Below are 23,550 nucleotides of genomic sequence, written 5' to 3'. Positions count from 1 at the left end.
GCCGTACACTAACTCTGGATGTGAGAGTAATACAGAGTGTCGCGTTATGAAACAGAATCCCACTCGGGACATGCTTTGTGGTAGGATCAATGCATCGGCTCGATTTTATTGTTTGTGCCTAACGCCCTTTTTGGTTTCGATTAATTTGTCAGGGAGGTGTCTGTAGCAATTTATTTATTTATTTACGTCTCCACAGTGATGAAGTTCTCAAATCTGAGCAGCAATAACATTACCACAGGAGTAAGTTTCTAGTGGGGTTTTTTTTTTTGTCTGTGAACCCGGATGTTTGCATCACGTGTGTCATTAGATGTTTAAGAAACTTGCAATTATATTAGTTGTCATTTATAGCCAATTGAAGTGTGCTATGATCTTGCACATATGTGAATATAAAGTAATGCTTTATACCTGTAGCTGCCATTATAAAGCCTCTTTTAATCAGACTGCGAGAGCTCGCATAATGATTTATTTATTTTTTTCTCCCCGGCTAGCTTGTGTAGTCGAGGTTTTCCTGCCAAACCCAACCAGGTGGACGGTGTGTCTTCTAAAGCACGTTTATTTGTTGTTCGGAAAGCATGTTTAAAAAGATAGTTAGTTAGTAGTATTTGGGGGAGGGTCACTGATGCACATGCTACAAGACTAAAACACAGCAAGCAATCCGATGTCTTTTTCTCACTGTGAGGTAGCATCTGCATAGACAACGGGCACGTGAGCATCCAAACTGAACCGTGGAGCGATGGAGGAAAGTGGCGTGGTCGGATGAGTCATGTAGACGGCTGGGTGAGTGTGCGTCGCTTATCTGAGGAAGAGACGGTACCAGGAAGAAGGCAGGGTGATGGTTTGAGGGCAAGGTGTTGACTTGGCCTCCAAATTCCCCAGGTCTCTGTCGGATCGAGGTTCTGTGGGATTTTCCCAGTATGTTGTTATTTTAAGGGAATAACCAACATAGGCTTTTCTTAGCTGTGTGTGTTAGCTATGCTTTAAATGCTGTTAACTGCAGCTGTCGACAGGACAGTAAAGCAGAGCAGAAGCAGGTGCTACATCAGATATATTTAACTCGAAGATGATTATTTTTTTGTTACAAATGCTTAAATAACGACAGGAAATCGAAACCAAGGGTTGCTCCTCGTCTTCTGAATGACTGACTTCCTGTCTAGCTGCCCTGAGGTTTGCTGTGGTGACTGCTCAGTTGCCATGACGATCCAGTCGCTCATTGCTTGCCCAAGGAGGGGGCGTGTCGTATTTAACCAATCACGGGCTCTGTGTGTTTGATGGGTGAAAGAGACTGTTAAATTCATGGTGAGTTTTAGGCCACACGCAGTGGCATTGAAACAAATGATCTTTTCATATTTGTCACCTTACAGATTGTATGTAAATATTTATATATAGGATCTGGTTCAGTGTAATCTATAAAATGGTACACAGGCATAAGTATCTCATTAGCTGCTTGTCTGTCGAGGCATAGTTTACCACGCTGAATCCCGTAAGTAGATTATCCTAAGCTTTCTGTCCCTCGTTACCACGTTGTTTATTTCTCAGTGCTCAAACTAAACTCGCAGTAGGGCTTTTTGTCTCGCACGGGTTTTAATTATGTTTATAGAGAAATCAAAAGGGAAAGAGCCGGTATTTCGTGGCAGGAAGAATGTTCTGTATCTGATGGCTGCTGAGAAAGAGGAGGTTGGGGTAAAGGTAATGAGATCAGGGCTGTGACGATGGCACAGACAACGTCATTGGTCATGCCAGACATGTCACGTGATTTGTGTACACGTTACGTCGTTACGCAGCCGGTTATAAGGTGTGTGTAGGATAGTAAACCGACAAAAAAGAAACCCGTATTACAAAATACAGCACATTTTATTTTTGTCAACCTTAAAGCTGCAGACACCACGTTTTCCCACCAGACATTTAACTCTTCTGACTTTCTGTAGGTTCCTGATACTATTGATCATCCCAACCATACATGGTAAAGAAATCTGAACTGTTATACTGGCCTAGACGGTCTTCCCATTGTCTCTTCAGTGGTCTGTTGTGTTTAATGTGCTATTTTATTTATTTTACAACAGAGGTTAATGGAAAGTCTGATGATTCAGACGTTTATCTCTTGACCTTGTCTCTGTTTGCTTTGTAGATTCAGGCTTCAGGGAAAAAGAAATTTTGTGTGTATTTTGCAAATAACACTAACTTAAGTAAGCTGCTTTTAGAGCAGAGCAGAGCAGTGCACAGCCTGTAGTAAATAAACTGCTGGCCAGGAGATTAGCCCTAGTGTCATTTAAACACCGCCGCCTTGCACAGAAGAGCTAAATTATCTCTTCTGCAGCACGATTTATTTTTCTTCCCTTCATGGGTCGTGCTTAATAGGAAGTCTACCCTTGAGGGCCATGTGCATGTCCCGCTTTGAAGGGAGATGCCAACACATGAAATGCAGAGTCCGATGGAGCCGGGCAGTACGACATTTATAATAATATCAGTATGCCCAGAGATCGTTTGACATCACCACAGCCGGGACTGGCCAATATGATAAAGATATTATGTATGATGCTTAAAGACAATTCATTATGATTATACACTCACCGGCCACTTGTAATAATAGAACCATCTCTCTCTCTCTCTCTCTATCTGAATCTCTGTGTGTGTGTGTGTGTGTGTGTGTGTGTGTGTCTGTCTCTCTCTTTTTTTCGTCCGATTACTGGATGGTTGTTTTTTTTTTGTTTTTTTTTGTCTTTTTGTGAAAATCCCAGGTTTTCCCTGTAGTTTATAAAATATTCAAAGCATGCTGTCTGTCACCTACAACCGACATAGTCAGAACAATTCTTCATTCCTCCATTTTTTTTTTCCCCCCTCCATCCTGACATTTGATGTGAAGATTAACTGAAGCTTGTGACCTGTATCCGCATGACTTTATGCATTGTCCTTCTGACACCTGATTGGCTGATTGGATAATTGCATAAATGAGTAGGTGTACTGGTGTTCCTTTTCAAGAAACTCCCCCCCCCCCCAAATAACCAGTAGAACAAATTTCGCATGAAAAAACAGCTACAAACTTTTATTTTAATAGTAATTGAAACTTTAATTTAATATCTACAAATAGTTTATCACTAAATGAGAAAAGAAAAAAACTCTGTAAATAAGAGACGTCTACAATTATTAGAAATAATTTTGCAAAACCTCAACAAAGCAGACTTGGTAAATGAACTGTTATGAGGGGGGAGGAAATGTTTCAACATTATATTGCCATTACCTAGCTCTAACCGCAACAGATTTCCATACGACTCACCACCCACAAGGTGAAATAATATTAAAGTGCACCTATTATGGTTTTTCAAATATTACCTTGTAAAAAAGTCTGCAAAATTTTAAAAAATTGGAGCGCACGACAAACGGAGTTATCGACTCCCAAAAGAAGGAATCGATACTGAACAGCTGAAACGAGTCGTTAGTGATTCCAGACTTTACTTCCTGTACTAACCTACATGGGTTTGTAACAGAAAGCCCCGCCTCTGGTCTTCATCGGCTGCTCGCAGACAGACGGAACTGAAACTCGTTATGGTAGTGGGCGTTTCCTTTTACGACACATGCAGACTGCGCTAGACCAATCACAACAGACTAGGAAATCTGACCAATCAGAGCAGAGTATGCTCTCTAAAAGGAGGAGTTTAGAATGAATCCTTTAGAACAGATCATTGAATGAGTCATTTGTGACCCGGGGGTATAACGCTGCAGTTTAAATTATGAGCACATTAAAGTGTTTTTTGACCTTAAATGCATGTAAATCTAGCGTATAAGACCTATAAAACAAAATTAGGCACGTTTCAAATCCTTAATACGTGCGCGTTAACCAGATTCTGTAAAAACCTTTTCAGATTTAGATTTAACCAGAGTCCTTATGTTTCTTCATTTCCTGTTGTGTCTGGAATTTGAGATTACAGCGGGCAGACAGAAATAAAAAGCTTTCGTTTTATTTCAGGAAGATAGTTTTTACTTTACATTAGAACATTAAAAACTTAATGTCTTATTGTTTAAGGTGCCGTCCTCAAGCGAACTAGCTGTCAGTGAAAGCAGTGTACCAAGTTAAGTATGTGTTTCTTCTGCTCATGACATCTCAAGTGCTTTTAAAAAGGTTCATGACATTTCTCAAAATGTCCTACAGTCTAGTGTGTCAAAGTCTAGACTGGTACAGGTTGCAGTGTTCAGAAAGACATTTTCCTGACCCCATACTTGACTAGTTAGTGATGACGTAAAGCATTGTATCTCTGTCAGAGTGACTGAACATGCAGTGGGACTTTTGGCATACTTTTAGAAAGTATTCTTCAGGTAAAACCTCGTGATATGACTTTTGTTGCTTGGGGTGGTGATTTCTGTTTTGTACCAAACAGGAATTTTACAGGTAGAGACATAGCCCTAAAATGTTTGACATTGGGTTTAAGCATAGTTACTGCAGCAGTGGCGATGTGCATCTCCGAAATTTGATTATACAATAAATTATTCTTAAGTACAATGCAAACAGTCTTATTCTAGCTTTTCTCTCTACAATGAAACGTGAGATTTTTCGGCCTTCGTCACTAGGTTTATAACTTTGAGGTGGAGGGATTGTTTGTGTGTGTCTGTCTGAAATTCTTGTTACAGCGATATCTCAAGAACGAGTGGTTGAATGCTTTGTAGGATTTATATGGAATGTCACTGACTACGTTTACATGGACAGCAGTAATGTAATTATTGACCTTATTCTGAGTAAGACTTAGATTATTCCTTTCATGTTCCCATTTTACATGTTATAGAACACAGATCGATTAATGGCACAAGTTACTATGTCCCCGCGTCACGCCGTCCGAAGTTCCCTCCAGAAACGTATCGACATACAGTTGGTCTTCGTTATGGTACCATATACAGTTTTGGGTGTTTTTATATGTAATTTTACGAAAGCTTCAAGTGCAGTTAATTATTTGTCATGCTATACGTGCAAATAGACAACTGCTTGAAGCCGTGGGCTGCATCCGATGCATGTAAATACGTGTATATCTCCCACTATATAGTAAGTAAGTACATGGTTTCGGACGAGTCTGTACTCTCTTGTTTGCCGTCAAACAGTTGAGCACTGCCGTGTGTGTACGTGTCCTGTCACAAAATGCGGTGAAAACTCCCACACGACGTTAATAGTGTGATTAAGGTGTGTACATGTCTGTAATGCACTTCTATAATGCGATTAAAACAGGAATACTCCACATGTCTTAATTCGATTTATGTTTACTTCGAGTATGACTTTAATCGGATTAAGGTTATCAGTAATCGCTGTTTACATGCTAGTTTCTTAATCAGAGTATCGTCTTAATCAGGTTAATATCGGATTATTGTTGTCCATGTAAACGTACTGACTGTAATCAGCAGATGAACTAATTAGATTTTGGAATTGATCCAAACGGGGTCACGGTCACAGCAAGGCCTACATGAATGAAATAGGTTTCCTTAGTAGTTTCCTTCCTGCTGAAGTATAAATCAGGCCTTAAGGACACTAGACACGAGTTCTGTCCCTTAGTGTTTTGGACACCAATATGACCCTATATTTAGAGAGAAAAAAAAAATACAAATTGAAACACGATTCCATCTTTATACACTATCAAGGTTTCTTTCAGTGTGCGTAAGTAATAGCTTATCAAGTAGTGTAATATTTAAAACCATGCTAATGTTTTTAAGTAGATGTTGTAAAGTTTTAGTCGTTAACCAGAGATGCCAGATGTCAAAATGGACGTCTGGAATGTCAAGGTTTGATTTAATGTGGTTTAACAACCTACTATGTACAGATAATGATAATTTGCTCTCCATCCCCATTGGCACTGCTGGCATGGGTGAGACATGTCTTGCTATATGGAATGCAGTTGGCTGTGTAAATCAGTCAATCATTTTAACACACTATCACTCTTGACTTCCTTTTCAAAAGGAAATGCGTGAACATATGAAATCAAATCACAGCCCTCAAGCCATTTAATGGCTGACTTATACTTCTGCAACTGTTGAGATTTGCAGTTGCCTGGTTCGGCGGTGTCTTTTCTTAGTGTGCACACAGCGCTAAGATGGCTCCATACTCGAGAATCTTGTGTGGCAATATTCCACTTAGAAATTGCAAACATTCTTGTAAGAACACTTAAGCGGGCCTGAATTTTAATGTTTGTTAATTAAATACTTTGTTTTCCGTTTTGCACCATAGTGCCAGAACATACGGAGTCCAGTTCCTGCCAGCCTCAGTCTGTCTATCGCAAACAGCACCACCTCTGTCAAATCCTGCGCCATCAGCGATGCCAACTGGCCCAGAGACCGCCAACGCCCGCCACATCTCAGCCGGAAGCAATTGCTGAAAGTTTAGCGCCGTACCGCGGCAATCGCCGCCACCCTGGGAACTCAAGTGCAACTCACGTCCATCCACCGAGGGAAGCAAAGCCCCGAGGGGCCTGAAGTATACTGCACCAAAGCCCTCCTCTCAGGTATTACCTTTGACCATATATCTCACTTTACCCACAGTGCCCCACACGTTGTATAAGGCATTACATTTCTTGCATGTTACATCAGTCACTTTCAAATTTACCAAGTAAATGATTGAATCAGTAGCTGAGGTATGCAGTATCCGTTATTAATTCATGTCAGTTATTAATAATAAACGTAATGAAGTTAATGGAGTACCGATCACCATGTAGGTCTGTTATTGCAGAGTTAATAAATCCTCATGTATGATGTACCTTTATATTTTGATGTATCATCTTTGGTTCTATCGATTGTTGTATGGTGGTAGTACACTGGTAGAAATTAAGCCTGGGTAATAGGAGGACGTAATCACATATCTGCAATCATTAACATGTGACCCAATGCTGATGTTTGACGGACAAAAATCACTCGCACTGCATGGGGGAAAGAACTAAGAGACCGTAGCGTTTTGTATGGAAAAGCGGTGCATTGAGCGCCATGTCGATATGAAAACGGCTCACGCCACAGCCCACTATAACCATAACACGACACGGACGCTGTAAACCCAACAGAAAAAATAAACACTGGTTGCAGTCGTTTTCAAAAACTGCTCCATTCTGACCACATTGCGGCCACTTCGCATAGGATAAGACACCTTCCTGTTATAAATCAACACTGTTTGGATTGTGATTGATTTCCAGGGAGATCGGATGGTGTGTAAAATTAGTGGCGTGTATTACTACCTCACAGTGAGTGCATTGCGAGCTCTGTGGGATGTCTTCATTTGTATTTTAAAAAATTTTGGTGGGGGGGGGGGCAAACGCTGCTCTAATTGCAGGGCGACTAGTGCTCAACGTCCTCGATGTGGCTGTTAAGCTAGGTCCGAGAGCTGTAGATATCTCTAGGATGGTGTAGATTCTCTGGCTTTTACCTTTTTTTGGAAAACCTACAAATGGCTTTGGTTGGATCCTCTGGTTCTGTTTTGGTTGGTTTAAAACCAAAATGCTGCGTAATGGTCATGAAGTGCCAGTCTTACCAACCAAAATCATCTGTGTTTGCATCTGTTAATTCAAGAATGGCATTTCTGCAATTGCCCATTTTATTTCCTTAATATTTACTCACTTTACTCAGTACTGAACTCAGCACTATTTACTATTTGATTTTGAGTTAATAAAGTAATTCTTTAACTTTTTAAAAATAAATAAATAAAATTGGTGGAAGATGGCAAAGACGGATAGAGATAACATTGTACTCCAGTGTTAAAATGTGAACTCCACAAAGTGCTGATTACCACTGAGTTATGCCAAAATGTCTTCTGTTTTCTTCAGTAACATCGGCACAGTCGGTCTACATAAGAATATGGAATGATTAACTGTTACAAAATTGTTTTGACTTCTCTGATCATAACGGACTGCCTGGAATCCTTGCACTTCCCCATCTCATGTTGCCAAAGTTTTGGTCGGTGCTCTCATCTCAGCTTGATTTTCTTGCTTGAAAGATGTTGGCCTCACTTTCTGCCAGTGTAAATGGCGAATGATTCAAATTCATTAATATGACACAACATCTATCAGTGCGTGTTCGACTTATTAGGGATGTCACAAAAGTTTAGGCATGAAATGCTCGAAAATGTATGTATTTATTTTTTTTTACTTTGAAAATCTACTGCACACAAACTACAAACATGTGTCGGGCATTTGCGTTAATGAAGACTACCGTGTCGGTGAGATGGCTTGCGCTTTCACCATTGAGTGTTTAGTTGCAATTGGCCGCACCCCTCACACTAACACGGATCCAAGTCTTAGCAAAGTCAAATAAAAATGGCCGACTGCATATAAAGCAAAGACGAATGGCTAGGTTTGGCCATATCACCTGTCCTGTCATGTGGTGAACATAATCTTAGAAAGCTGTTTTCTTCACTGCAGCCAAACTGGTCAGTGGATTGGCATCGAATTTCAATAATATAAAAATTAGAGACCACATAGGGGTGTGTGTGGCACCCCTATGTGGTTATACAGCTCAAAAAAGTGATGGTGCATTTATTTATTTATTTATTTATTTATTTATTTATTTATTTTTATAAAGTTTAGTTATGGTACCCAGTCTTAATTACTCCTAATGGGTTTTCTCTCGTCTGATGCTCCCATATGTACTTGCAGTTCATACTGCAGTCAACACCATTCTTTGTGAGGACCTGTGTAAATTAAACTTTATGATTATCCTGCTAATAGTGATAAATATCGGTATTTCACAGTGTTTTTTTTTTGTTGTTGTTTCTTAGGCATGGCTCCCATTCGGGACTCGGTCAGCCACTCCCCTAACCAAACAGGTGACACTTTTTGTGTTAGTTGCTAATTGTAGTGTGCTTTTGGTGTGTGTGTGTTTGTGGGGTGGGGTAAATACTTATTACCAAATATAGTGGTAATAGTCAGTGGTAGTCAATGATTATTGTCTACCAGTTATTTTTCTCTGTCTGTGATTTGTAGATTGTAAACGAAGTTTCTGAGGAAGATCAGAAATCCGTTATATTCCCTCGTACTTTACTTTTAACTCCTTGCTATGGCGCTACCTGAAAACCATGGCTGAGCATTCCAACAGGATCACTTGATTATGTCTACGTGTTGCCTAAAACGCATGTCTAGGTCTCGGCGGAGGGAATTGAAACGGGTTAACTATAAACAGTGGAATGGTTTTGAAAACCATGGCTAAAGCAGTGGTTAGGCCAAACACACATAAAATTTGTTTGCTGTAAAAGCCAATTCACTGAAGGGGAAAGGATGTAGAACATGAAAGACATGAAAGGAGTTGCTTTTTCTTTGGGCCAAATGTGAACTATGAACCTGTGAATTTGCTAACGTCGGTCTTGTGAACCAGTAGAAAAGAAGACTGCGGTCTTTTTGGTCAAAAGAAAATGGAGCTGCTTATCATTATGTAAAAGTCACCTCAGGCTTTTGCCTCATTGTGTGCTTACAGTCGCTTGGTGAACACAAAATTTTTTTTTTTTTACAAATTAGCGAATGAGCGTTGCCCCTTACATCCTCTCCAATATCACACCTGCGAGAAGCTATGTTGGTGTGTGCAACTCAACAGGATCACTTGATTATTTATGTCTTCGTGTTGCCTAAAACGTATGTCTGGGTCTCGGTGGAGGGAATTGAAACGGGTTAACTATAAACAGTGGAATATATTTGCTACAAAGGATGTGTGTGTTGCGTTTCTGTTTCAGCAGGATAGGTCTTTCAAAAATAAAAGTGCTGGGTATGATGTGTGGTGTCGCTTTTTAATATTTTTCTTTTAGTATATAGGCTGTCATTATATTTTGAGCATATAACTTTGAGTTATTGGGGGGTTTTTTGGGGGGTTGATCATTGTTTCTGCATTTTATTTCTTGGAAAAACTTATGAATTATATATGAGCTAACATTCCTGCTATTTCTCCTGTGTTTTCAGCATGCGGTTTAGAGAGCGAGAGAGAGATTATTTGGCTGATACCAATTCAATGACGTACTGGCTGCTGTTCAGAATTGTACAGCGCACATGACCAGCGTGCTTTAGGCTGTTTAATTAATCAAATGTATCTACAGTGGTTCTTGAAAGTTTGCAAACCCTTTGGAATTTTCTTAATTTACACACAAAAAATGACCTAAAACAGCATCAGATTTTCACAGACGTCACAACATCCCAGAGCTGAAGCTGTTCTGTACTGAGGAAACGGTTAAAATTCCTCCAAGCCGATGTGCAAGGATTCCTTAACATTTACCGGAAACGTTATTTGCAGTTATTGTTGCACAAGGGGGTCAAACCAGATACTGAAATGAAAGGTTCTCATACTTTTGCCACTCGCAGATTTGTAATATTGGATCATTTTCCTCAATAAATAAATGACCAAATATAATGTTTTTCTCATTTGTTTAATTGGGTTCTATTTATCTACTTTTAGGACTTGTGTGAAAATCTGAAGGTTTTGGTAATATTTATGCAGAAATTTAGAAAATTCTAAAGGATTCACAAACTTTCAAGCACCACTGTACGAGCATAAACTGCTAAAGACATGGCTATTTTAGCAATTAATTTGGCATAAAAAATTCAAAATAAATTATTTTTAATGCTTGAAATGATACCTTCTGGGTTATTGTAGGCTTTAACTGCTCACTTATTTTCCTTATTGCAGTCCCCCCCCCTTCATTTTAGATAAGTTTTTGCCAAATGAATGGTTTTTATTTTCTTTTCTATTTTTCTGGCAACTTGAAACCCTCATGACAAATTTTCTAAAAAATGTCTACTCGTTCTTTATTTTTTCTTTGCTGTGTCTGTTGCTAGCCCACTTGATGAGAACAACTTCAGACTTGGCAAGTGCAGCTCTTCAGTGAGATTTGGCAGCCATTTCTGGAGTAGCAAGCACAGACCAGCAGGAATAACTTGGGGGGGGGGGGGGGGAGATGCTGAACATTCCATTTTTTTTGGCTTGAACATGCATGCTCTTGAGTTTTGTCACCTTGTCTGACTGGCCACTGTCAAAGTTTTTTTATATATCCATACGCCCTTAAATACAATTTGTCCCCTCTCTCTCTCTGTCTGTGTGTCGTTTTCCCTCTAACTGTCTGATCCTCTGTCATGCTGCAACGTCATGCTGCTTTAACAAAATGGTGGGCGCAGTGCTTCTTATTCAGCTAAGCTGGAACGAGACGCTTCCTGTGGCGTGCAATGTCTGCCAGTTTAATACATACAGGAGTATAGAGTCTGGGTCAGTGAACATCTGTGGTTCATCAGCTCTAATGAATTTTCCCAGTGTATGAAGTCATACCTATAAAGACCTGTAAAGAGTCTTTCTCATGACCTGACATTTTAAAGCACTTTTTAAAACACCAAAATTAATGTCATCAGATGAGGTGAAGAAGCAAAACACTAGAAAAGCTACTCTGTTTGAAGCATGTCATTTTGGAAGTATTTATTTTTACATGGTGTCCCAAAAGTCTCAGCAAATGGGTAATGTAAGCCAGTACCTTGTCAGTTGCATGTTTTTTTTTTTTTTTTTGTTATTTGTTTTTTTTAAGCCATGAGTGTGAGAAATTGCTACAATAAATAAGATAATAGATTAAAATGAAAATGAGTATTATAGTCAGTTAGGAAAGTTTAGCTGTGCTTAGCTATGATGTTGCAGGGACAGCTGATTTTACATGTGTAAGGAAGCTCCTGTTAGCCTTCATCCACTGAAAGCTGCTGTTTAATGAAGGAGACCTAGATAATGAGATGAAGGTTTTAAATGGTTAAATTAGGAGGAAATTGGGTTTTCCAAAATGATGTAATTTTCTAGTAGCTCATTTGAGAATACCGATACCCTTAGTCTTTACTAAGGCATTTTAATATAGTTGTCTTGGATTATCTTGTAGTATTTCTAAATATTTGTTAAAGGTGTACTGAGGGCTGGGTTTGGGTGAGAGCTTTGTGTTACTTTTATAACTGTTTTGACCGGATTGTTTTATGACTCTTGTGGTGACTTGTGTTTGCAGGTTTGGATCACGCTGGTCTGGACCCTCAATATGAGAATTCACCCTGGAGCTCTGGCTCACCCTGCAGTGATTCAAACAGTAACTGGGGCAAAGTAGACAGCTGTGATAAGGGAGCCTGGCCTTCCATCACTGGTAGTGACCCAGAGCTGGCCTCAGAATGTATGGATGCTGACTCTGTCTCCAGCTCAGGGTCCGAGAAAAACCTCTGCATGATGGCTTCTGGGATCGCTGGTGGTGACAGCAATGGTAATAGGCAAGGCAGCAATCAAGGTTCTCATTTCATGGTTGCAAATGGCAGCAATAATGTGGCAAATGGGAGTGTTAAGGGTCCTTGGGGCTCAGTGCTAAGCACATGTCAAGGTTCTGGAGAGAGTGCCAGTGACAAGCTGGCAGAAGTTGGTCATGGAAAAATGAATGCATGGGGTACCCAAGTTCCCTCAACTAATGCAGGTGTAAATCCAAGCACTTTGAACCCAAATGCCAACCATGGTGCCTGGCCCGTTCTGCAGAATGCTGGTCCCAACTCCCATGTGCCTTTGGGCAGTGGGAACGGGGGAACCAACACTCAACGAAGCACCATAGGTCAAATGCCCAGCATGCCGAGTGTTAACTCTAAGATGTCCTGGGGAAGCCTGCAGGAAAAGGTGGTCGAATCTGAAGCCAATGGTACAAGCAAGGTTCTAAGTGGGCAGCCTCAAAACCTTAACACTGAATTTAACGGACCAAATAACACTACTAACCCTATGACCTCTAGTTTACCAAACTCTACAGGTTCACTGCAGATGAATGAACGATCCTGGCCTGTGAGCACAGGGGGCTCCCCTCAGCTCCAAACTACTCCTGTCTCTAATGGCACTTCCATTTCTCAGCATGGCAACAGCGAGGGGATGAACAGCGGGTCCTACGGTACAGCATGGGGTGCTCCGCCCAGCACTACTTACTCTGAAGACAAATGTTCTGTCCCAAAAGGCCAAGCTGTGGGCGACACTGTGAACGCAACTCTAATGCAGTCCGGAGCTAATGGATCTTCTGTGAGCGCTGCTTCTTTCAAAAATAATAACAACGGGATGGTCAGTTGTGGAGGAGGCTGGGACTCTCAGTCCACTGCCTCTCAAAATTTGACTTGGGGAGCAGGTAACAGCATGGGTGCTGCTGGAGCCTCTTGTCCCTGGGGTAGCACCTCCTCTTCCTCATCGTCCTCCTCAACGTCTTCAAACACTGGCACTAAAGTCTCGAGTGGGGAGTGGGGCGCATTGCCCAGCAACAATCAGCATTCCAATGATGGCACAAGCGGGAGCAGGAAGGGAACAAATGGGTGGAAGTCCTTGGAAGATGACGCTCTTGGGATAGGGAGCGGTGGTCAGTCGTCCCAAGGCAGCACATGGAACAAATCCACAGGCAGCGAAGGAAGTGGGGAAAGCTCGGGAACTCATAGTGAGAAGGATGGACAACGTAATGGCAATCGCAGGAGGGGCAACCAGCAGAGTTTGATACAAACAGCTCTCTCTAGAACTGATATGGACCCAAGGGTGCTATCCAACCAAGGATGGGGACAGACCCCAGTCCGGCAAAACACTGCCTGGGATGTATCCAGCTCTGAGAAGAAGGCTGGAAATGGGTCACATGGATGGGGTAGTGCTTCCCCCCAAATGTCAAGCTCCCAAAGTGGATGGGGAGACTCACCCAGCACCAACACTAACAATGCTGGTGCATCTGGTTGGGGCGAACAGAAGCCCACCTCTGGTTGGGGGGAGACCAAAGCTCAGAATGGCTGGGAAGATTCTTCAGCCGGAATGAACAAAGGTAATTCATCTTGGGGTAACTGTAAGGATGACAAATCCTCTTCCTGGAGTAATGGACAAAAGACAAAACAGAGTTGGGGTGGCTCTTCTGGAGAAGGATGGGGTGGGGAAGGTTCAAGAGGGAACCACTGGGTGGAGCCACAGAAATCTGGATCTGGAGGTTGGGATAGCGACAGTGACCGCTCTGGTTCAGGATGGAATGAGGCCGGGCGCTGTAACACAAACAACACTTGGGGTGGAAGTGGGAGCACTAACACTCCTGACCAAGGTGGTCAGTCAGCTGGATGGGGAGATTCTGTAAAGACTAACAATCAGAACCAAGGCTGGGGTGAGCCAATCAAACAAAGTCACTCCAACCCAGCCTGGGGTGAAGCTACAAAATCCAGCAACCAGTCAGAGTGGGGAAAAGGCCAGGATGCCAACGCAGGGACGTTCAGGGCAGGAAATGGTTCTCAAACTGGAGCCAAAAACAAGTCAACTGGATGGCTGGGAGGTCCCATGCCTGCTGCTCTGAAAGAAGAAGAGCCGACAGGTTGGGAAGAGCCATCTCCTGAATCTGTCCGGCGCCGGATGGAGATTGATGATGGCACTTCTGCATGGGGAGATCCAAGCAAGTACAGCTACAACAGTGTGAACATGTGGAACAAGAATACCTCTGCAGAGCAGGATATTTCTCAGCAAAAACCACCTCCACCAGCCCCAAGCTCCATGGGGCAAAAAGAGAAGAGCTGCAACTCAGGTATGGTGCCCTTTTATGTTTTTTTTTTTTTTTTTTTTTCTCTTCCTTCTTCTTTTTTTCTCCCCCCCTTCTTCTCCATGTGCACTGCCAGTGAGTCACAGTCTGTATTTATTTGCTGCTCTGTAGTCATGCCTTAGGAATTCTCTGCGCACTGTCCTCCCACCTACATGCACTTTCTGTCCTACTTTCACCTCCCCCCTTCATCCTTTTCAGTACTCTTGCTAGCTATGCTAGGTTCAGATCTTCCTTCCCATGCATAATTGCAGTGTAATGAAATTGTACAACGGTATAGTAAATAGTACAACAGTGTATGAAGAGACCACACACACTCATTCACACACAACTATAGTTTGCTGTGAAATTACAAAACCAGCCCTATTCCTTTCAGAAGAGGTTGTATGAGGGCTCTTATTTTGGATAGTTTCTCATTGTTCTGTTTGTCTAAAAGAGTCTGCCTAAGGAGCAGCCTACCAGAGTGGGGTTTTTTAATTTATTATTTATTTTGATTTTTCCCTACGTTTCCAGGTTCTGGGTGGGTGAAATATTTATTTATTTATTTTTAATAAGAAAGGAAGCTGGCAACCCTTATTGTAATTACAGTCAAAAGTCTGTTCATTTCACCAAATATTGGTGAGATTGAATCAATATATGTGGATTACCTTAGCTTGCGCGCACACACAGGAAGAATAAACATGTTGAAATACTTATGTAATTTTTTTGAAAATGCAACCAAAGGACATAAAGGAGACAGACAGGGAATTCCTTGATTTATTTCAGCAGTGCCTTAAATATCCCAGCCCCCTTTTTTGAACACTTTCCTTCAGTTCTTTTTTTGATGCTCACAACTGCATTTTGGAACAGCATTTTTAATTTGGAAAAAAATGCTTTGACCTGCAGTTTTCATCACAAAAAGACATTGCGTGTGAACGTAGCTTAGCTTTCTTTAGCTACCATGCCACGTTGGGTACTAACGTTAGTTCAGTCGAGATACCTGTATGTAATGTCAACTAACTAGCTTCGCTGGCTAAAGTAATTTAATTCAGTACATGAATATCTATGTAAGTTAGCTAGGTTAGCGATTTCTTTAGTTGTAAAATAGGCTACGTTAGTTATCTTTATCTGGTATCGCTAATGTTGACATCAACAAGATTTACTTCCTCACAAAAAAGTTTATACTTAAATAATTCTTTGTTGAGGTGTACTTCATTGCTGGCTTGCACTAGGCTTGGTGTGATGGTCGGTGTTCCTGGTGTTACCAGTGTTGGGGCCGCACACTGATTACATCACTTGCCCACTGCGGCACCGCCCCCACCGTCGTTTCGCCTTTTTATAGTAATAAAAATCACTTGGCCCAGTTAGAGAATGGACACGGCAATTAAACCTGAACACGTCTGCTCAATTCAGCAGGAGGCAGACTCCATTTAGTGAGAGTGAGGCGAGCTGACTGACAAGACGATGGCGGAAGATTTGGTTTCAAAAGTTCTATGTTTAATAAAAGCGAGTTTGTCATTGTACTGTTTTGTAGTTGTTGTGTTTTTCCATTAAGAATAACAAACAACCCACCGTTCAAGCAACTGCTGCCCCCAAATTGCCGTTAATTCGAAATCGAAAGTGAAATGCACACTACCGCATGGCATTCATAAACGAGGGGGGGGAACACCCCACCCTCCAGCCCTGCCCCCTCCGGAGATACCGGTATTACCGGTGTTGGCACATGTCGATTAACCGGTGGGAAATTTGCTCAGTCACATCCCTAGCCTGCACATATCAGATGAAATGTCAAGTTGGCATTTGGAATAATTTCAGTAGTGATCGAGTGTGAGGAGCGGCGGCGAGCGTTTCAGTAGCGATCGAGCGTGAGGAGCGGCGGCGAGCGTTTCAGTAGCGATCGAGCGTGAGGAGCGGCGGCGAGCGTTTCAGTAGCGATCGAGCGTGAGGAGCGGCGGCGAGCGTTTCGGTAGCGATCGAGCGTGAGGAGCGGTGGCGTGCGTTTCGGTAGCGATCGAGCGTGAGGAGCGGCGGCGTGTGTTTCATTAGCGATCGAGCGTGAGGAGCGGCGGCGAGCGTTTCAGTAGTGATCGAGCGTGAGGAGTGGCGGCGAGCGTTTCAGTAGCGATCGAGCGTGAGGAGCGGCAAAAACGTTCAGATGATAAAGTTTTTTAAAAACTGATTGTAAGGAGCTAAAAAAAATGATCAACAATAGTTGGATATGCAAAAACAACAAGCCATGGAACCAGGTTTTCTGTCAACATGCACATCAACAAATCCTTAGTATTAAAATGGCTTGCTCCTTGCCAGAGCTATATTTTACAGTGGATAATTTGCTTAGTTATGACTTACTGATACTGATGGCTACACAGATTTTACTATAGCCCTGTTGCTTATTCTTATGCAACTTACAGTTCAATTAACTTCTCAAATGCTGACTGTCCTATCGAGAGCTCGGGTGTGCATGTGCGTGCGACACGGATTTGTATTACAGCCGCAACTTCTGCTATGAAAGGTCAACATGATGCTTCTCTGGGTGAGCTTAGCTGTACTTGGTGAGAAGCAGGCTAAGGTTACAGTCATATGCTAGCAACTTGAGCAGTGGAGCACACTGAACTGAGCTATTTCTGTCGGAGGAATGCAGGACATGCGCTGAACGGTGAAAGTGCAGGAACCCCAGTGGTCAGATGCAAACTGATCCAATCAGCAGTGCTGGAGAGTAAACATGGCTTACATAAGTGTGTTTATATTGGGGTTGGGGGGGTTGTTATTGTGCAGGCTTGTGCAGGAGGATTGTGCTGTACACAAATAGAATTCATTACCATGCACAGTTCTGAGATTGAGTGATTTCATTAAATGTATGGATTAATACATTGGAAATGGAAAAATGTAATTTTTGGATGTAAGGTCCAGATCTTGAACAGTCGCAAATAAAATAAGCATTTGCACTGTATCTTTGCTAGTAGTGTAATGACCACAGTTCAGTTATCCGTCCTTTCAGTCCACACTGCATGTTTTCAGAAGTGTGTCCCTTCAGAGGACACCCTAAGGACAGCAGCCATTGCAGTGTCCGTGTCTTGGGAAAGATTATCATTCACAAATCATAAGTGTTGTGATCCATCCGTTCAGTCTCACACGAAACTGTCAGTAAGGAAGATTTGTTACTGGAAGTGGTGGCACATCTCTATCAGAGCTTCACTTGTCATTGAGCCGTTTCTGCCCGTGTTAAATGTTTCTTGATGCCCCTTGCACTAGATTGTTCAGCTACTCCCAAGAGTTACTGTACAGTATCTTTGATGTGCCGCTTGTTTGTTCAGGTTGGGGAGAGCCGTATGCAGGGCCTCAAAAGGCGGAGTCCTCGTCGTGGGCAGAGCCTGCGGTGGACATTGGCACGTCTGCGTGGGGAAAGCCGATGGATTCTGGGTCGAGCTGGGAGGAACCAGGAAGAGAGAAAACGGGGAATGGGTGGAGCTCCCAATCACAGCACAAACCCGGTGAGAATGAGAATAAATCTAATGTATACATTAGAGTACAGTACATGATTGTTTTGAGGAAGATGGAGTGGTGTGTGCTTTCTCGATTGAATGTTTCTTACGGTCATCACTGTGTTTTGTCCTCTCTGTCTTCATGCTGCAGGACCGAAGCCTGTGCAGAGCAGCTGGGATGGTGAGATGGCGATGCCCGCTCCCTCTAATTGGGAGGAGGAGGAGGAGGTGGAGATCGGCATGTGGAATAACAACACACCACAGGAAGTGAATCAGTCAGGAAACTGGTCCTACTCAAAGAAGGTCCCTCCTAAGGTAGCTATACAGGGCTGTGTGCCAGACACTAGTTTCTGTTAGCTTGTGATGGACATCGAGAAAGCTTCAGTTCATTGGGATATCCTCACATTTTCAGTCTAATGTCTTCAAGCAGACGTTAAATGCCATCCTGATCATTGTGGACGTGTCCCATACCAAACACCCTATCCACTTTAAAGTCTAGCATTTGGCACTCTTATTTAATTTAACAGAAAAAGGAGTACAACTTTGAGAAGTTACCCAACCTATCAGAGTGTGTATGTATTACTCTATTTGAATGCTATTTATATTAATTTTTTTTTTTTCTTTTCCTTCCAGATGAACAAAGGCCCCGGGAAGCCTGACGATCCATGGATGAACCAGTTTGTGAAGCAGTTCAACAGCATGAATTTCCCTGTAAGCATGTTTTCTTTTAAAATGCCTGTAAAGTCCCTTTCACTCACCAGACCCTGAGCATTCCAGCAATGCTGGCTAGTTTTGTGCTTCACACGTGCAGCTTGTTTTGTCCAGCGCATTCAGGCACGATGGAAGTCAGGACGTGATGTCCAACATGTGGAATGAAGACAATGTTTTGAACAAAAGTGTCGAGCGTCATCAGTGTTTTAGCAGTGATTATTGCCTTGTAGGCTAATTTGGTCTTTTGCTTGTATAGACAGAATCTCCCAGGTTTCTGCTATGGTGGGTTTCTCAGTCGTTTAGCTTCACAGAAATAAAAGATTTCAGAAGGGCATTTGTTTAACCAAGATTCTCAACAAAGTGTTGTTGCATAGAAACAGAAACTAAATACGGCTTTGATGTGAATATATCATTTCTTCTTTCAAATTGTGGTGTTTTCTCATTTGATAACATGAATTAATTCAGTCTGAACTAATGTTTGTTATTTGTAGAGGGATTCTGAAGACTCCATGAAGAGCAATAAAATGGACATGCCTGCAGGTACATTTTTTAAATTTTTAAACTAAAAATACGATTTTTATGTTCAGCGTAAACATAATTTAAAATGACAATTTAAACACATGAATTTTAGTTTTTTTTATCTTTGTGTAGCATATTTTGTACATTAAAGTGCAACTTCCTCACACGATTAACTATCAGTTGTATCTGTAATATCAAAGGAATGTTTATGTAAGCAGAAGGCCGAGTCCTTCCTCTTAACAGCAATCACACGATTAAAGCAGTTGACTGCGTTTTTATCTACAGCAATGATGGATAAGAGGATGGATGTGGATAAACACAACACGAGCATGCCATCAGCCTCACGCCACCCTATCCACAAAGATCCGCCACCCATTGATCGCAATTCGTACATGGAGAAGGTCAGTGAGCTTTTAATGTTAAAACAGCAGTGCCCTTTTTCTCTGCTTCTCCAGACCAGTTTAGTGGCCTCTGTAGCGCCCTCTGCTGTAGGTCATGAGCTTCACCTTAATTTTTTCCTGCTGCTAGACTTGCCTACTCGGGACTAAATTAATCAGTGTGATTTAGACATTTGCTGCTTTTACATTTGTGGGATTTTTACAGAATTGCATATTTTTAAAATTCCATGTTTATTACACTGGGTTAAGTTAACTCGACTTGTTGGTTATATGATATAAAGCAATATTTCAGCTATTTATGAGAATTCTGAGGATTGGGATTTACATACTACAATATTTAATAAGCATGTTATTATGAACATTTAAAAATATGCAGGATTTTGGAACAGATATTTCATTTGGAAGGCAGGGTAAAAGGCGATTTACCAAAATTGAAGGTACTAAATTCAGAATTTGGAAGCATGTTGGGGGAAAAACTGATCATTTGATGGTCCATGTTCTTTAAACACTAACATGATAACTGCTATCTATCAGCACATCAGCTTGGCACTAACTCTGCTTTCTCTCCTGTGTTGTTGCTGCTTTGCTCTCCCCTTATCTGTGCTGTCTGTGCCTTCCTTCATCTGTTTGCCTTCAGCTCTTGCTGCCCTATGATAACTCGGTAGTGGAAGAACAACAAAATGCACAAAGCTTGAGCTTTCCCCCCTCTAACCCTGCTGCAGGCAGGCAGGTGAGTCGCCACCCGCGCTCAGGCTGAAGTGTAGGAGTTCTGACCGTCGGCTGGTCTGAGAGAAAGTTCACGGATTTTTGAGGCCGTGTACATTTGGTGTGTTAAGGTTGTGTGGTTTTGTGTTTTGCAGAATGTTAACATGTACGGAGGTGGAAACGCAACAGCACAAGGCCGAAACTCCCAGCAGCCTCCAGCACAACCTCTGAACTCGACTCAGTCCAATTTACGCAACCAAGTGCCTCCTCCACTGCTCCCCTCTCAGGTACCTTCAGAATCTTCTGTCTTCTGGTTTGATTTTGTCAACTGCAATACTAGGGTTTCTAAATATTGTGAACACCTACTGACCAGTGTATTCAACACTTTTTTTTTTTTTGGTACAGCTAGAGACTAGCTCAATATTTTCCATGCAGTATTTAACCGTTTGTCGTATTCATGTGCATCAGTTTATGTCTAAAGGTTATTGTTTGCTGGATATTTTTGGTTGGTGGGATATTTCTCAACCCAACAATGAGGGCTTTTTTCTATAAAGCTGCTGTGGTCAGCACCCCACACACTCATGACACTACTATGTCAGTGTCCCTGCCATGCTTGAAATGGTCCGCCACTTTAAATAACATGGATCAGCGGTGGTCCCTGTCTATTGATGGATGGGTTAGAGGGGGGCTAACAACAGCGGGCAGTATTTCTACAATTACAAAGTGTTCTGTGAGCCTTATAACAGCCTTACAGCTGATTTTATTTCAAATCCAGAATAGCTTGAATAACTTGCTCTCTATATTTGTATTTTCCCCCTCCCAAGGTCCCTCCATCGCTGTTGAAGTATACACCCAATAATACAGGTCTGAATACGATCTTTGGCCCTCAGCAGATGGCTATGCTCAATCAGCTTTCCCAGCTCAACCAGCTCTCTCAGCTCAATCAAATAAATCAGCTGCAGGTAAACCAACCCTCTTCTGTACTGTATAAAGACATTTTTTTTTTTTTTTTTAAATTACATGTTTGTGGTGAGCACAGACTCCATTCAGACTTTTTAACATCATTTCAGGTGGAGGAATTCTGTAGCTTTCCTTAAACAAACTGTGAACTAAGAATGAATATCAGATTAAATAATGAGTAGAAAAGATTTCCTTGTGTAACTGGGAGTTTAAAATGCTAATGGTCACACAAACAATGTGTGCCGGTGAAGCCGTTAATACATAGAAGAATGTAGGGTACGTTTTGGTTAAGATATACATTTGTTTATTCCACTGAGTTCACGTCCTCTCCTCTGCGTGTTGCAGCGTCTTCTCATTCAGCAGAAAGCTCAGAATCAGAGGGTCATGACTGGCAACAACCGCCAAGCCCAAGAACAACAGGTGAGAGGGACACTGTTATTCCACACTAGCGATCATTGTTACCAACATCCTCAGACTTCAGCACTCGTGTGTGCAAGTTGTACACTTTTGCTTCCTAGTAGCCAGGGAACATGACCATGTGTCCCTACACCTTTTGAAAAATGTAAAGTCTAGTTTTCCAGTCATAGACTACATCTTGGAAATGGAAATAATGGCTAAAATGATTCAGGATTTTATTGGACATGCGCAACGAGTGCACTCTGATTCTTACTTGTTTCAGCTTACCTCGTTACACAGACAAAACACTGGGGCACACAGCATGTAGGGCAAATAGTGTCCTGGAATTGTTAGCAAAGCTTTTTGAAATGGCATTAATACTGCATATATGTATTACCTCATTATTTTTATCACCTTGATCTTTTTATATTTTTGAGATTTTATGCCATTTGCATTTGTATGATAAAATGGCATCTTGACTTGGATTTCTTATGTGCCTACATGCACATAACGAGTATTTTAGCCTTCTTAGTTTGTTTGTTTGTTTATTGATTTATAAAGGAAAATAGGAAACTGTCTTTAGTTCCTGTTTCTGTCCTGTGCCTCAAATGCCTGAAATCAAAGAACAGCAGCAGCCGTGACCACATGCTCGTTCCCTGCCATGGTGAAACTAGGTGCTCATTTATGACCTCATAAGTTATGTAGTACCAGTTTTCAACAGTAGGTGCTACTTCACTTCGGCGTACAAATTTAATAATAATAATACTTAACTGAAAATGTCCTTGGCGAACAGAACAGTTCCTCTGTTTAGCGCAAAGTGGTTGGCTAACGTAAACTGATGGCTAATTCTGATTGGTACTTGGGCTGACCAAGACACCTCCTGCTCTCAGTGTAGTCCGGCCAGTTAAAACGTGTGAGACGATAATAAATTCAGAAACCTCTGCTGAAAAGCATTGTTCATTTTGCACTCGATGTTAAAATCATCACAGAAGCTACAACTAATAGTAAGAAGTTAATCATGAAATGAAGCTTACCAGAGCTTTAATTCATTATCACGATGTTTTCTCGCAGGTCCGTGGCTTTCCTGCAGGTGCCATGGTCCCGCCCCCTCGTCATGTGGATCCTCCCCTGCTGAAGCAACACTCCCCCCCACAGCCTGCCGCACTGCACCAGCCCAAACCCTACATGGACAACTTCATCAGCCTGAACACACCTGACCTGCACAAAGAACAACACACACTCAACTCTTTTACCAACTTCCCTTTAGGTGTGTGATCCTATGCAGACAAGCAGCCTGATTTTAAAAGAATTGCTATGGGTATGCCTGTTATACACTATATTTCACACATGTCCCGACCATCTCTCTTTGTCCTCCTCATAGGCTTGGCCTCAAACTTGAATGTAAACAATCCTGATCTTGGTAGTGTTGGGTTCAAAGAGCCACAGTCCCGTCTGAAGAAGTGGACCGCCATGGACGTTTCCATTAACTCGCCACTCGATCAAAACCCCAGCAAACCTGGTGAGTCGAAACACTCGGCTTTGATAGTAATTTATCTGTTTGTCACTGAATCAGTGATTGAGGATTCTGCATACAGGAATGTTCAGATGGAAAATGCTCAGTTTATCTGCATAGCCTTTCTACCACAATTTACAATGTATTGTTAAACAAACCTTATTCATCACTCACTAGCTTATCAGCTTAGTTGCTAGAAGAGTTAACTCTTACAATCTGTTTAAATGGGCTGTGCTGTGTTAGGTAGCTAACACTGGCTAGCTATTTTTTTTTCTGATGCTTGAGTGGCATGTCTCTTTCTTACACACTAGTATTCTCTTCCACCAAAAAAAACGCTGCATACTGTTGTGCTGCTTAGCTGTGAAAGGTCCTACATAAATG

At 41.8% G+C, this 23,550-nt stretch overlaps 1 protein-coding gene across 2 annotated transcripts in view; it reads left to right on the top strand.

Annotated features, from left to right (window-relative positions):
- The window catches only part of LOC128622070 (trinucleotide repeat-containing gene 6A protein-like), a 46,588-nt gene that overhangs the window by 10,313 nt on the left and 12,725 nt on the right, over positions 1-23,550 (top strand). Inside the window, exons 1-14 of one of the 2 annotated variants that reach the window (XM_053648288.1) lie at positions 1,400-4,069; positions 6,197-6,470; positions 8,726-8,773; positions 11,954-14,494; positions 17,800-17,976; positions 18,119-18,282; positions 18,601-18,678; positions 19,170-19,218; positions 19,483-19,598; positions 20,456-20,587; positions 21,125-21,262; positions 21,606-21,680; positions 22,728-22,923; positions 23,038-23,175. In XM_053648288.1, the coding sequence (XP_053504263.1) occupies positions 8,728-8,773; positions 11,954-14,494; positions 17,800-17,976; positions 18,119-18,282; positions 18,601-18,678; positions 19,170-19,218; positions 19,483-19,598; positions 20,456-20,587; positions 21,125-21,262; positions 21,606-21,680; positions 22,728-22,923; positions 23,038-23,175 (3,850 nt within the window). In that variant the 5' untranslated portion in view covers positions 1,400-4,069; positions 6,197-6,470; positions 8,726-8,727. Of the gene's footprint in view, positions 1-1,399; positions 4,070-6,196; positions 6,471-8,725; positions 8,774-11,953; positions 14,495-17,799; positions 17,977-18,118; positions 18,283-18,600; positions 18,679-19,169; positions 19,219-19,482; positions 19,599-20,455; positions 20,588-21,124; positions 21,263-21,605; positions 21,681-22,727; positions 22,924-23,037; positions 23,176-23,550 lie in introns of those variants that run through there. The other variant, XM_053648278.1, reaches the window with a different exon arrangement.

Source organism: Ictalurus furcatus, chromosome 2 (assembly GCF_023375685.1).
Source record: "Ictalurus furcatus strain D&B chromosome 2, Billie_1.0, whole genome shotgun sequence".
In the NCBI taxonomy this organism is placed as follows: Eukaryota; Metazoa; Chordata; class Actinopteri; order Siluriformes; family Ictaluridae; genus Ictalurus; species Ictalurus furcatus.
This window is presented reverse-complemented; position numbering and strand designations above follow the sequence as displayed.